Source organism: Phyllopteryx taeniolatus, chromosome 4 (assembly GCF_024500385.1).
Source record: "Phyllopteryx taeniolatus isolate TA_2022b chromosome 4, UOR_Ptae_1.2, whole genome shotgun sequence".
Taxonomy (NCBI): domain Eukaryota; kingdom Metazoa; phylum Chordata; class Actinopteri; order Syngnathiformes; family Syngnathidae; genus Phyllopteryx; species Phyllopteryx taeniolatus.
The window spans coordinates 5,885,249-5,899,677 of record NC_084505.1 but is presented as its reverse complement, the minus strand read 5'-3'; the positions used below and the strand labels follow the sequence as shown (position 1 = coordinate 5,899,677).

The following is a 14,429-nucleotide window of genomic DNA, read 5'->3' as shown; positions in this document are numbered from 1 at the left end:
AATCTGATTGATATTTAAAGCTATATGTTCTACACTGTACAATTTTTGCCACCTCTGAGGCAATTGAAGGAGAAATTGTCGTTCCTACTTCAAATCTCACAGTGAGACAGGTGCAAAGACGAGCAATAGAGATCAAGCAGTGTTGTAAATTTAAAGAGTTCATCTGAGTTTGTCTGATTATCACTGACGCTACAATTACTGCCAGCGAACAAACCAATAGGTACATAACAACACATACATTTCGGCTTACTGTCGCCATGACAACAACCTGAGGTGGACGTACACTGGTAATGCAATGACACTTTGTTTTGAGCCTGAAATTCACTCTGTTGTAGCCAAGGCGAAGGAAGTATGACATATGTTCCATCACAAAGCGTGAACATTCACCTCCAGTGAGGCTTGAATTCAAGTTATACTGTAAATACAATAAAAACCATAAAGTGTACTGTGACATGGAAAACAAGTCCTTAGCAATTTCAGATTGTTCAATAAACATTCACTCATTCATTTTCCGTACCGCTTATCCTCACAAGGGTCGCGGGCGTGCTGGAGCCTATCCCAGCTATCTTTGGGCAAGAGGCGGGGTACAGCCTGAACTGGTCGTCAGCCAATCGCAGGGCACATATAAACCCACAACCATTCACACTCACATTCACACCTAAGGGCAATTTAGAGTCTTCAATTAACCTACTATGCATGTTTTTGGGATGTGGGAGGAAAACCGGAGTACCTGGAGAAAACCCACGCACGCACAGGGAGAACATGCAAACTCCACACAGGCGAGGCCGGATTTGAACCCAGGTCCTCCGAACTGTGAGGCCGATGATCTAACCAGCTGTCCACCGTGCCGCCTGTTCAATAAACATCTTTGATGGAATTTATGTGAGTGTTGTACGCTGTGCAGGGTTCCTACATGTTTGAGAGTTCAAAATTCCATACTATTTCCAGACCCTAATTTCCACACTTCGCTGTAAAAAAAAAATACAAATAATTTGTGACATTTGAGTAAATAGATGTGTAACATTCTGATTCTTTAAGATGCATCCCCACGGGGGGCACATGCCAATGCAAACTGTAGGCCGGTCCCAAGCCAGGATAAATGCAGAATGTTGCGTCAGGAAGGGCATCCGGCTTAAAACTTTGCCAAACAAATATAAGCGTTCATCCAAAGAATTCCATACCCCATCGGTCGTAGCCCGGGTTAACAACGTCTGTCACCGTCACCGTTAACCTACAGGGCGCCGGTGGAGATTCAGCTACTGTGGGTCGAAGACGAAGGAGAGGTGGAAAGCGGGTTCTTCGGCAGAAAGAGAAGAGGAAAGCATAGAGCCTAGAACTGAATGTGGGGACTTTGAATTTTGGGACTTTTGACAGGAAAAGCTTAGGAGTTGGTTGACATGATGATTAGGAGAAAGGTTGATATATTATGTGCCCAGGAGACCAGGTGGAAATGCAGTAAGGCTTGAAGTTTAGGGGCAGGGTTCAAATTATTTTAGTATGGTGTAGATGGGAAGAGAAACTGAGTAGTGGTGATTTTAAAGCAAGAGTTAGCTAAGAATGTCTTAAGAGGTGAAAAGAGTATCAGATCGAGTGATGAGGCTGAAACTTGAAATTGAGGGTGTTATGTATAATGTGATTAGTGGCTATGCCCCACGGGTAGGATGTGACCTCGAGGTGAAAGAGAAATTATGGTAGGAGCTAGACGAAGTAGTTCTGAGCATCCCAGACAGAGAGAGAGTTGTGATTGGTGCAGATTTAATGGACATGTTGGTGAAAGAAACAGGGGTGATGGAGAAGTGATGGGAAAGTTCGGCATCCAGGTAAGGAACCTCAAGAGACAGATGATGGTAGACTTTGCAAAAAGGATGAAAATGGCTGTAGTGAACACTTTCTTCCAGAAGAGGCAGGAACATAGGGTGACCTACAAGAGTGGACGTAGACGCACGCAGGTGGATTACATCTGACAATGACGATGTAATCTGAAGGACATTACTGACTGTAAAGTAGTGGTAGGGGAGAGTGTGGCTAGACAGCAGAGGATGATGGTGTGTAAAATGACTCTGGTGGTGGGGAGGAAGATTAATAAGACAAAGGCAGAGCAGACAACTATGTGGTGGAAGCTGATAAAGTAAGAGTGTTGTGCGGCTTTTCGGGAAGAAGTGAGACAGGCTCTTGGTGGACAGGAGGAGCTTCCAGACAACTGGACCACTACAGCCAAGGTAATCAGAGAAACAGGCAGGAGAGTAGGAGAAGGAGACTTGGTGGTGGAACCTCAATGTACAGGAAATCATACGAGGAAAGAGGTTAGCTAAGAAGAAGTGGGACACTTAGAGGACTGAGTAGAGGAGAAAGTAATACATGGAGATGCGACATAGGGCGAAGGTAGAGGTGACAAAGGCCAAACAAGAGGCATATGATGACATGCATGCCAGGTTGAAGGATGTGCAGCAGATTAGCAGCAGCGTGCTGGATAGATGGAAAGAATACTTTGAGGAGTTGATGAATGAGGAAAATCAGAGCAAAAGAAGAATAGAAGAGACAAGTGTGGTGGCCCAGGAAGTAGCATTGAGTAGTAAGGGGGATTTTAGAAAGGCACTAAAGAGGATAAAAAATGGAAAGGCAGTTGGTCCTGATGACATTCCTGTGGAGGTATGGAAGCATCTAGGATAGGTGGCTGTGGAGTTTTTGACCAGCTTGTTCAACAGAATTATAGCGGGTGAGAAGATGCCTGAGGAATGGAGGAAAAGTGTGCTGGTGCCCATTTTTAAGAACAAAGGTGATGTGCAGAGCTGTGGGAACTATAGAGGAATAAAGTTGATGAGCCACACAATTAAGTTTTGGGAAAGAGTAGAGGAGGGTAGACTCAGGACAAGTGAGTATTTGCGAGCAACAATATGGTTTCATGCCAAGAAAGAGTACCACATGCATAATTTGCCTTGAGGTCGTTGATGGAGAAGTACAGAGAAGGTCAGAAGGAGCTACATTGTGTCTTTGTGTCTAGAGAAAGCCTATGACAGAGCACCCAGAGAGGAACTGTGGTACTGCATGTGGAGGTCTGGAGTGTCAGAGAAGTATGTTAGAATAGTCCAGGACATGTATGAGGGCAGGAGAATAGCAGTGAGGTATGCTGTAGGTATGACAGAGGAGTTTATGGTGGAGGTGGGACTGCATCAGGGAACTGCCCTGAGCCCCTTCCTGTTTGCAGGTGTGATGGATAGGCTGACAGATGAGGTTAGAGTCCCCTTGGAACATGATGTTTGCAGATGACGTTATCTGCAGTGAAAGCAGGGAGCAGGTGGAGGAACAGTTAGTAAAATGGAGTCATGCACTGGAAAGGAGAGGAATGAAGATTAACCTAAAACAGACAGAATATATCTGCATGAATGAGAGGGGTGGCGGGGGAAGAGAGAGGCTACAGGGAGAAGAGATAGCAAGGGTGTTGGACTTTAAATACTTGGGGTCAACAGTCCAGAGCAGCGCTGAGTGTGGTCAGGAAGTGAAGAAACGGGTCCAAGCAGGTTGGAACGGGTGTAGGAAGGTGTCAGGTGTGTTATGTGACAGAAGAGACTCTGCTCAGATGAAGGGCAACGTTTATAAGACAGTGGTGAGGCCAGCCATGATGTATGGATTAGAGACAGTGGCACTGAAGTGACAACAGGAAGCAGAGCTGGAGGTGGCGGAAATGAAGATGTTGAGGTTCGCTCTAGGAGTGACCAGGTTGGATAAAATTAGAAATGAGCTAATCAGAGGGACATCCAAGGTTAGATGTTTTGGAGACAACGTTAGGGAGAGCAGACTTCGATGGTTTGGACACATCCAGAAGAGATAGTGTGAGTATATTGGTAGAAGGATGATGAGGATGGAGCTGCCAGGCAAGAGAGCTAGAGGAAGACCAAAGAGAAGGTTGATGGATGTTGTGAGGGAAGACATGAGGGCAGTTGGTGTTAGAGAGGAGGATGCAGGAGATAGCCTTACATGGAAAAGGATGACACGCTGGGGCGACCCCTAACGGGACAAGCCAAAAGGAAAAGAAGAAGATTCTGATTTTTAATGCCATTATGTCGCCAAATAATTTCCAGAAAATAATAGCCATTACACGTGTGCAGTACATTTACATGTGACGGTTGATGCAAGCTCTCAGGCTGACAACGCTATACTCGGTGTCAGCCTTTGTTGACTGGACGGCGGCACAAAATTGTCGCGCAGGGTTTCATTCAAAACATCAAGGGTAAAATTCTCAGTACGTATTTGTACTTTTTTGTGCCAGTAAGTGTCTTGGCATTTCAATCGCCTATTTTGTTGTTTTCTTTGTGTTGATTTAATCTTTCTCGTCTGCAAGTTGATTTAAATCTTACGGAGTTAACACTTTGTGCTCCTTCTGTCCCTTCATTTTTCCGTCAAATCCTCAGCAGGGTCTCAGTCATCAAAGGTGTTATAATCACCATAATTGTTTTATATTAGCTAATTTCTGTCCTCTGAGTACTTCACGTTTACTTATTACAAAATATGACTGTGTCAGGTTGCTATGTTTGCTTGTATAATCTAACGGCTAAGGTGCTGCGTATTCATTTGGAACAATGTCATGATTTTTTTTGACAGGAACTACTTGAGACGTTTGAAGGGCGATAATGTATACCGATGGAATAATCGAGTATTCACCAAGACCATGGAATAATACTGTGTGCTCTCACACAAACATTGTAGCTGCATGGGAAAAAAAAAACAGAACGATCTATATTTTTTTTTGTTTTAGAAAATAGAGCTGTTGTAAAAGTATTGCAAAATGTGAATATTTTTCCATACAATAGTTTAAATTTTCCATACTTTTACAGACCTGGAAATGTATGAAATTAAATTCCATACTTGCAGAGGATCCCTGGCTGAGACTCACCAGCGTGATGGCTGCATGAGCGTAGGAGGGTCCGACTTGGCTATTTTCAGAAGCACTCTCATGGGGTTCATCTCATGATTAGGTGGCTCAATTTGTGCCAACTCAATCAGGGTGACCCCCAGTGACCAGATATCGGCTTTGTAGTCGTATGGACGGTCCTTAGATGTCTCACACATGACTACTTCAGGTGCCATCCTGCAACGAAACAAGTAGCATCGAGAAAGAAGTTGTGGAAAAAAATATTCTGAGTAATCAATACAGTATACTGTAACAGGAGTGTGTTAATGGGAATGTTTTACTATTCTTCCAAAAGCGCATATGTGAGGTCACACACACTGATGTTGGATGACAAGGCCTGGCTCTCAGGCTCCGCTCTATTTCATCCTAAAGGTGTTTGATCGGGTTGAGGTCAGGACTCTGTACAGACAAGTCAGGTTCATCCACATCAAACTCTCTCATCCATGGCTTTATGGACCTTGCTTTGTGCACTGGTGCACAGCCATGTTAGAAATGAAAGAACTTTTCCCACAAAGTTGGGAGCATGGAATTGTCCAAAATATTGGCTTCTCAGTTCCAGTGAAAGAAACTCTGAAGGATTAAGCATACCAAGAGCTTTGGACAATTCATTGCTCCCAACTTTGTGGGAACAGTTTGGGGATGGCCATTTACTGCCCCAACATGATTGTGCACCAATGCACAAAGCAAGGGTCATAAACACATGGATGAGAGAGTTTGGTGTGGATGAACTTGACTGACCTGCACAAACTCCTGACACCAACTTGATAGAACACCTGTAGGATAAATTAAGAGTGCAGACTGAGAGCCAGGCCTTCTCGTCCAACATCACTTACAAATGGGCTTCTGTGGAAGAATGTTAAAAAATTCCCTACACACACTCCTCCTGAACCTTGTGGAAAGCCTTTTCAGAAGAGTTAAAGCTGTTAAAGCTGTAAAAGGTGGACCTATATCATATTCAACCCTATTGCTTAAAAAGGGGGTGTCACTTCAGATCATATGTGAGTCATGGCAAGTGAGCCAATACCTTTGCCAATATAGTGTTTTTTTTCTTTATTTAATTTTTTTTCTTCTTCTTGTTTTATACTCGGCGGTAGACTGGTTAGAGCGTCTCCCTCACAGTTCCGAGGACCGGGTGCATATTCTCCCTGTGCCAGCGTGGGTTTTCTCCTGGCGCTCCGGTTTCCTCCCACATCCCAAAAACATGCATGGTAGGTTAATTGACAACTCTAAATTGCCCGTAGGTGTGAATGTGAGTGCGAATGATTGTTTGTTTCTATGTGCCCTGCGATTGGCTTCCAAACCAGTTCAGGGTGTACCCCGCCTCCTGCCCGATTATAGCTGGGATAGGCTCCAGCACGCCCGCGATCCTAGTGAGAAGAAGGGGCTCAGAAAATGGATCGATGGATGTTTTACACTCACCAATATGGTGTCCCAATGAAGGAGTCTCTCCTCTGCAATGTTTTGGTGTTTCTGGCAGACACACCAAAGTCAGCTGGAATACATAATTAAAAATCAAACCAAATCTTAGACACAAAAAAAATCAATATTAATGATAACAATCTAAAGTCAGTGAAATAAGCATAAAAAAAAAGGCGAAAATTAAAAATTACACTTTTGCCACTCAGGTGTTTAAGTGAGCCTTTTTCATCCGCCGAGAGTGACTCACAAAACTAATATGTACAATTGTGAATTGATGCGCACGGGTTACAATTGAGTATAAGGGTTGCCTTGTTATTCCGTAGTTTATTTTATGGGATTAAGTTGACAAACTCATGACACAAGCATCATGTTTCTGTTGAATAACTGAGTTAACTCAAGTTTGTATTGCTCAAGGGAAAGCTATCTGCAGTGTGCAGTTTCATCTATACCTAGCTAGCCCTGGGGAGGAGAGTGGGGGTGGGCTGTGGGGGACACACACTATGTAATCATTAGGATTAGTTAATTAAATTGGCAACAAAATGAGCATGTATTAGGGTGCATCCAAGAGAAGTTGACTTGCATTTTCTTAGTGGCTTTGAGACTATTTCAAAAATGCAGAATCGCAGCTGACTATTCTTTTTTTAATTTCATTTAACTTTTACTATTATTACATTTTATTGCATTATGAATAAAATGTTAGGAACAATGGCTACAAATATTTGGCAGCCATCTTTATTAGAAGAATAGTGACTTTTGTAATGCATACTAAATGACCGTAAATAGTATAATGACCCCGGTACGGTCATGTGGACATATAATCGTCATAAAACATAAAAAGCATACGAAATTCAGTACCATATGTATGCATTGTGGAATCATTGTGCATTACTTTTATTTCCAGAATTAAAATTTTATACTCTGACAAAAATATCTGGAGATTTTACTCTTAACACAAAGCAGTTCTGTCTGTATTGTAAGACTATCGATGCAGAATTTTCCCATTTGCAAATTTAAAAAAAAGCATAACTACAATATAGAATTATGGAAATTTTATATGGGCACCATTTTCTATGGGTCTTTTGCAAGAATGCTTTATTGATGAAACCACTCTCCTTGATAACAAGATTTTACCGGTCCTTACCCAGTTTGACATCACCATCTAAAGTGAGCAGAATGTTGCCAGCCTTAAGGTCTCTGTGGATGATTTTAATGTCATGGAGGTAAACCAGAGCCTGTAGAGTCTGCCGACACACCACCTTAATCTGTGGTTCCGTCAGGGGTCTTTCTAGTTCTACGAGAGTGATGGACACAAATTTATAAAGATAGGCAACATTTATGGAGAATAAATAAAGCATTGACATACTGATGGTGTTATATGTATACTGGTGAAAACTTCAATGGAAACAAAAACAAAAAAAGTAACAAGTGGACTCACCTAACATGACAGCATCTACAGCCCCTCCGGCACAGAACTCAATGAGAATCTAACAACATTGGTGGGGGGGAAAAAAAAGATGTTTTAGTCAATTTTTAGTCAATCATTGATGACTGATTATCATTGACACACATAAACCGAGGCTGAGTTGTAAAGACATTAAAACAAGCAACAAACCACATAAAGCTGATCTTTTGCTATATATGCCTGAGTGATTAGATCATGCATGATGAAACAAGAGCACTTTCAGTTCTAATCTACGGCACTCTATGTTTTTCAAATCAAGAGGAACATTGCAGCATGGAGGCAAAGTGTGCATTTAACATTGAATGTAATTAATAATCATGTAAACTACTGGCTTGTCTGAAGAAGAAGCCGATCATACACCGTGCCTACATGAACTAATGAAGGACTCCGAGCTCGGAAAAGCCATTTAAAATCTTTCAACAGGGCTGTTGCTGTAAGAGGATTGGCCCAGTTGGGGCTACATTGTGGAAAAAGTTTCACGCAGCTACTAGCTGGACCTCTTATGATAGGCCTTAGGCCTTCTGCTGTAAATAGGATTACAGTTTCTATGGACACAGGCCCTAAGGTCGTGGGAATGTGAAGGTGAGGTGGAGATTCTGGAGCATATTTTCCATTGAGCATAAACGAGGCTAGTCTTTCTGCATGTTGCTAGCTTGTGTTATAGCATGGTGCTAATTGTATCCTTTTGAAAACATTTACAGAAATCACTGATATGTATGAATAAAGGAAGTAAATTAGTGCTGTTTAACAACTGAAAAAAGCAAATCTTTTTTCAGTTTTATGTTTTCTGAATCACTAGTTGTAGTTATAGTCACTGTATTCAAAATCAATCTTTTAAGTACCTGTAAGAAATGACAATCCCAAACTTTTCACAGAGGTTTAATGGCATTCCAAGATTGAGAGGAGCTTTTCAAGACTGATCCACTTATAGGAACAAAGCCCATACAAGTCATAGAATGACTCAAGCCTCAAAACAATCTTGGCTATTCAACATCTACACCATTGTAGCGTTTTTCTGTAGGCGAGCAGTTGTTTTAGTGATTGAATTGCTGTACAATGATCCCACAGTGTAGCGGCATCAATAATGGGCTGGGTCTGTGGTTTCCTTTCAAACTTGTTTGTTTAACATATGCAAATGTAAAAATATGCAAGTGTCCAGATAATGTTTTAGCAAAAGAGGGAACATCCAGCAAAATGATAATGATAATATAATAAATAAAAAAGCCATCGTGTGGTAGGCTTCCCATGGGCTCACCACGTGTGGGAGGGGCCATAGGGGTCGGGTGTAGTGCGAGCTGGGCGAAGGCAGGGACCTGGGCGCTCCGATCCCCGGCTACAGAAGATGGCTCTAGGGACGTGGAATGTCACCTCTCTGGCAGGGAAGGAGCCCGAGCTGGAGTGCGAGGTCGAGAAGTTACGACTAGATATAGTCGGGCTCGCCTCCACACACGGCTCGGGCTCCAGTACCAGTCCTCTTGAGAGGGGTTGGACTCGCTTCCACTCTGGAGTTGATCACGGTGAGAGGCGCCGAGCAGGTGTGGGTAATACTTATTGCCACCCGGCTCAGCGCCTGTACATTGGGGTTCACCCCGGTGGACGAGAGGGTAGCGTCCTCCGCCTTCGGGTGGTGGGACGGGTACTGACTGTTGTTTGTGCCTATGCACCAAACAGCAGTTCAGAGTACTTTTGGAGTCCTTAGAGGGGGTGCTGGAGAGCGCTCCCGCTGGTGACTCCATCGTTCTGCTGGGGGACTTCAATGCTCACGTGGGCAATGAGAGTGAGACCTGGAAGGGCGTGATTGGGAGGAACGGGCCCCCCGATCAGAACCCGAGCGGTGTTCGGTTATTGGACTGTGCTCATCACGGATCGTCCATAACGAACACCATGTTCAACCATAAGGGTGTCCACATGTGCACTTGGCACCAGTGTACCCTTGGTTGCAGTTCAATGATTTACTTTGTGATCATGTCATCGGACTTGCGGCCCCATGTCTTGGGCACTCGGGCGTAGAGAGGGGCGGAGCTGTCAACTGATCACCACCTGTTGGTGAATTGGCTCCAATGGTGGGGGAAGAAGCCGGTCCGACCTGGCAGGCCCAAACGTATTGTGAGGGTCTGCTGGGAACGTCTGGCAGAATCCCCTGTCAGAAGGACTTTCAACTCCCACTTCCGACAGAACTTTGCTCACGTTCCGGGGGATGGGTAGGGGGACATGAAGTCAGAGTGGACCATGTTTCGCGCCTCCATTGCTGAGGCGACCGACCGGAGCTGTGGCCGTAAGGTGGTCGGTGCCTGTTGTGGCGCCAATCCCCAAACCCGTTGGTGGACCACCGTCAAGCTGAAGAAGGAGTCCTATCGGGCCTTTTTGACCTGTGGGACTCCTGAGGCAGCTGATGGGTACCGGCTGGCCAAGCGGAATGTAGCTTTGGTGGTCACGGCTTCGAGGAAATTCTGGTCCACTCTCCGGTGCCTCAGGAGGGGGAAGCAGTGCGCCATCAACACTGTTTATAGTGGGGATGGGGCGCTGCTGACATTGTGAGTCAGTGGGGAGAATACTTCGAAGACCTCCTCAATTCCGACGACACTCCTTCCCATGCAGAAGCAGAGTCTGGGTTCTCTGAGGTGGGCTCTCCTATCTCTGGGGTCGAGGTCACTGAGGTGGTCAAAAAGCTCCTCGGTGGCACGTCCCCGGGGGTGGATGAGATTCGCCCGGAGTTCCTAAAGGCTCTGGATGTTGTGGGGCTGTCCTGTTTGACATGCCTCTGCAACATCGCGGGGACATTGGGGACAGTGCCTCTGGATTGCCAGACTGGGGTGGTGGTTCCCCTTTTTAAGGAGGAGGACCGGAGGGTGTGTTCCAACTACAGAGGGATCACACTCCTCAGCCTCCCTGGTAAGGTCTATCCCTGTTAAAGCTACTGACCCCACGACCCGACCTCGGATAAGCGGTAGAAAATGGATGGATGGGTGGATTGTGTGGCAGAAGCTGTGAAGCCTCACACAGTGAATACATGTGATGTAAAGTTATCCACCATCTTGGGGCCATAACGTGGGCTCAAGTTGTTCATCAAGGGAAGGAAATGTTCCTACAATTGTCCCCTCTTTACAAGATAAGGTGCCATAAAAGTCATGCTTGACGGCTATTGTGAGGAGGACAACGGTAAGGAAACTAGTATATACACAATGAGCCACACTAAAAATAAATATAATCACTAATCACTGAGGTGACTAACTCTTACTTGACTGAAGGCTTCACTGTCACCAGTTAAACATGAAAGGTACTTCTAAGTTTAAAAAAGTAAATTTTTTACAACTTCGATCGTCATCTATCAGGGTCTGATGTTAAGCCTTTTTGAGTGGTGGGTGGCACAATAAGTTGTGGTGGCCCTGTCAGAACTTGTACTGGCCCCGTATATTCATGACATAATCCGTTAAGTTTTAGTCATTATTTCATATTTATCGTCTTTTTACAGTATTATTTAAGCCCCTTTAAGAAATTATTGGTACAAGTGCATTTATGGCAATGACACTGCACTAACGTCACTAAAATCAAGGCATTGCAATCACACAAATTAACAATAATGCTTAAAAGAATAAATCAATTACAAAATTATTAAAATATTTACTTCGCACTGACATTCCAACAATGCTTTATGTTGTGCATACTATGTATAATTAGGGGTGCTCTGATCAGGGTTTTATGCTGCCGATTCCAGTACTGATAATGAGTGAGATCACTGCCGATACCGATCATATGGATTAGACCAGCGGTATAATAAACCTATATAATGATTAACAGCTAAAAGCTATTTAATTCTTCACGTGAACCTTGGCCTTGACATTTGATAAGCATACAGTTAGTCAGAAAATGTCTTAATGCTGTGAATAGCTTTCAACATCTTGCAATATTCAAGCAGTTTGAAGTGCTGTATTGAAAAAAAAAACAACAACAACATGACAACAGATGCACTGGTCTACAAATAAACTAGTTTTGGAACATTTTGCAAAGCAACTATAACCCATTCATGAAATATTTATTTTACATGTTGCTTACAAATTGGGGTTCAATTCTGAGGCTCAGCATGCAGTTACTCACCCAGAGTTTGTCCTCAAAATAGAAAGCGTCAAGCAGCTTGACAATATTTTGGTGTTCACATGAGGCCAGGATGTCAATCTCTACCATGTAGTCCTCCAACTCTTCCTCAGTCTTTGTGTCAATAACTTTGGCAGCAGCGAGGATACCTGTCTGTTTGTTTTGAGCCTGTAGATTGCAAATGGATGATTATGAAAATGCATTACTATGGATTTGAGTAATAGTTAGTGGTCATCTTTTAATAATGATCTAGAAGTTGATTGTTCCTATTGTTTTTATTTAGACACCTTTAACTTTCAACACACTTCATTATAACATATTTAAATCTAAAAGCAATGTAATGCTGTAAATAAGTGAAAGGAGCGGAACCTCTATTGGAAATTTATTCCATTTGTCTTGGCTCCTCTGCAAGCAGGATGAGCTAAATGAAGCTGCTTCAGTGAGAAGAAATACTGTAGAACCATTTCCTGGTGACCTGCCATGTTCAGTGGTTAGCTCTGGAAAACCGATGAAATCGCAGTGATTTCTTTAACTGGGGATCCTACCGGTGACTAGTTTATCTTGTGGCAGGGCATTTGAAACTTTGCTCCTGCCCTAATACAGTATCAATAAAGTAATAACCAGGATCACAAACACCAACTTATTCCAAGAAATAATTACTGTCGAGCAGGTGTAACAAACTGTAGTTCAGGGGCCACACTATATCTTAATTTGATGTCAAGTGGGCCAAACCAGTAGAATTATAGCATCATTAATATAAGTAACAATTAAGTGGTGTTTTCCATTGTTTTAATGCAAAGCAATACAAGTATATTAGGAAAACCATTATATTTAATGAACTATCCTTTTGTAAACCTTTAAGAACAGCCTCTGCTTTCTTAATAAAATTAGCAATTTCTGTCAGTTTATCATCAGTTTGTGTGCATTGTAACTGGTCACAGGGATTGTACAGGTATATAAAAACTAAATTAAGTGGGCCGTATGTTGCCACCCCTGATACTTATTCTGTTTCGGACAGTGTGGGAGTTGATGCATATCCATCTGACTGTGTGTGAAAGCTGGTCCCTGGATTTGGCTCCAGTCAATCACGGGGCACACATTGCGACAGACAACTATAATCACATTCACTCCAACTGTCATTGAGCGGGACTCGATCACTGCCACTGAACGGGACTCGATCGCACGGTGGCTGCATGAAAGTCAGCCAGATGTAACAGTTTGAGTATCAAGAATCAAGAACCGATTGGAACCAGGACTAATGTTACGGTTCTCCCGGAATCATTAAAATTTCGGTTCCTGGTTTCGATGCCTACAGTCTGTCCACCCCGAAGAAGTAGTGGCGAAAACCAACGAAGAAGGACGTGCTTGTGCCTAACGGCAGCGAACAAAAGTGTGTTTTAACTTTGTTAAAATTAATGGCCAGTTGCCTCAGTGGCAAAGGAGGCTTTCACGATGTGTAGCTTCTGATGCGCTCTGAGCCTCAACCTACACCGCGTGGAGCTTCAGTGAAGTCAACAGTCAAGTCAACTGGGTGAGTGAAACAATAAAATATGTCTACACCAACATTGAGACAGCTAACAAGGTAAATGGTTGGTTGCACTTTTCCACTGGTTTTTAACATTTATTTTAGTCTTCAAACCAACGTAAGCGCCGATGACAGAAAAAAAAGCTTAACATTGAGCTAAAACTTCACTGTAGCAACACACTTCACATAAACAATGATTTGGGACATAATTCATATAAATGTTGTCTCACAGTATCACAAACACTAACCTTGTGTCTCATCTGTGAAAATCAGGAAAGGAATCAGCGTTTTATAGCATTTGGTTCCATCCATTTAAAAATAATAATAATAATTAAAAAAAACAAAAACAAAAAAAACTAAAACGGTGCTGTGTTACTTTTCGTGTCAAAATGCTGAGTTCTGGTGCGTACGCTTAAAAAAGGCTACAAGCTTAAAACAGAACGTCAAGTTAAACCTTTCACATATAAACCATTTGACGTGATGAAACAGTCCCAAATAACTATTTTAACAATCCTAGAATTAACTTTTAGCTGAAACATTGATTAATGAATATGAAGTCAATTGAGTTATTTTCACCAGATGTTGGGAATAACCCAAGTAATCCATACATACAAAGAAAGTAGAAGAAATAGGATCAGAAATTACGTTATGTGTAATAATGTGAAATAACACAGGAAAAAATCTGATCGAGGCACATTTATGGTGGTATGATTGGCTTTCCACTTACGTATTATGACCCCAACCGAACTCACTGGAACATTCAGAAAATGTTCTTTGCGCCTGTAACCAATGCCATAGTTATGTTTTGCAACAATTAGTTTGCAATGTTGTTAATGCAGCCCTATGGGAGGCACAAGCCAGTGCAAACTGTAGGCCGGTCCCAAGCCCGGATAAATGCAGAGGGTTGTGTCAGGAAGGGCATCCGGTTTAAAACTTTGCCAAACAAATATGAGCGTTCATCCAAAGAATTCCACACCGGATTGGTCGTGGGCCGGGTTAACAACGTCCGCCACCGACACTGT

At 43.0% G+C, this 14,429-nt stretch overlaps 1 protein-coding gene across 1 annotated transcript in view; it reads right to left on the bottom strand.

Moving 5' to 3' along the window:
- slkb (STE20-like kinase b) overlaps positions 1–14,429 on the bottom strand; it is a 44,097-nt gene that overhangs the window by 23,675 nt on the left and 5,993 nt on the right. Inside the window, exons 2-6 of the mRNA XM_061772142.1 lie at positions 11,886–12,050; positions 7,764–7,812; positions 7,470–7,619; positions 6,329–6,401; positions 4,892–5,086 (exon numbers count right to left, since the gene is read on the bottom strand). Of these exons, the coding sequence (XP_061628126.1) occupies positions 4,892–5,086; positions 6,329–6,401; positions 7,470–7,619; positions 7,764–7,812; positions 11,886–12,050 (632 nt within the window). The remainder of the gene's footprint in view (positions 1–4,891; positions 5,087–6,328; positions 6,402–7,469; positions 7,620–7,763; positions 7,813–11,885; positions 12,051–14,429) is intronic.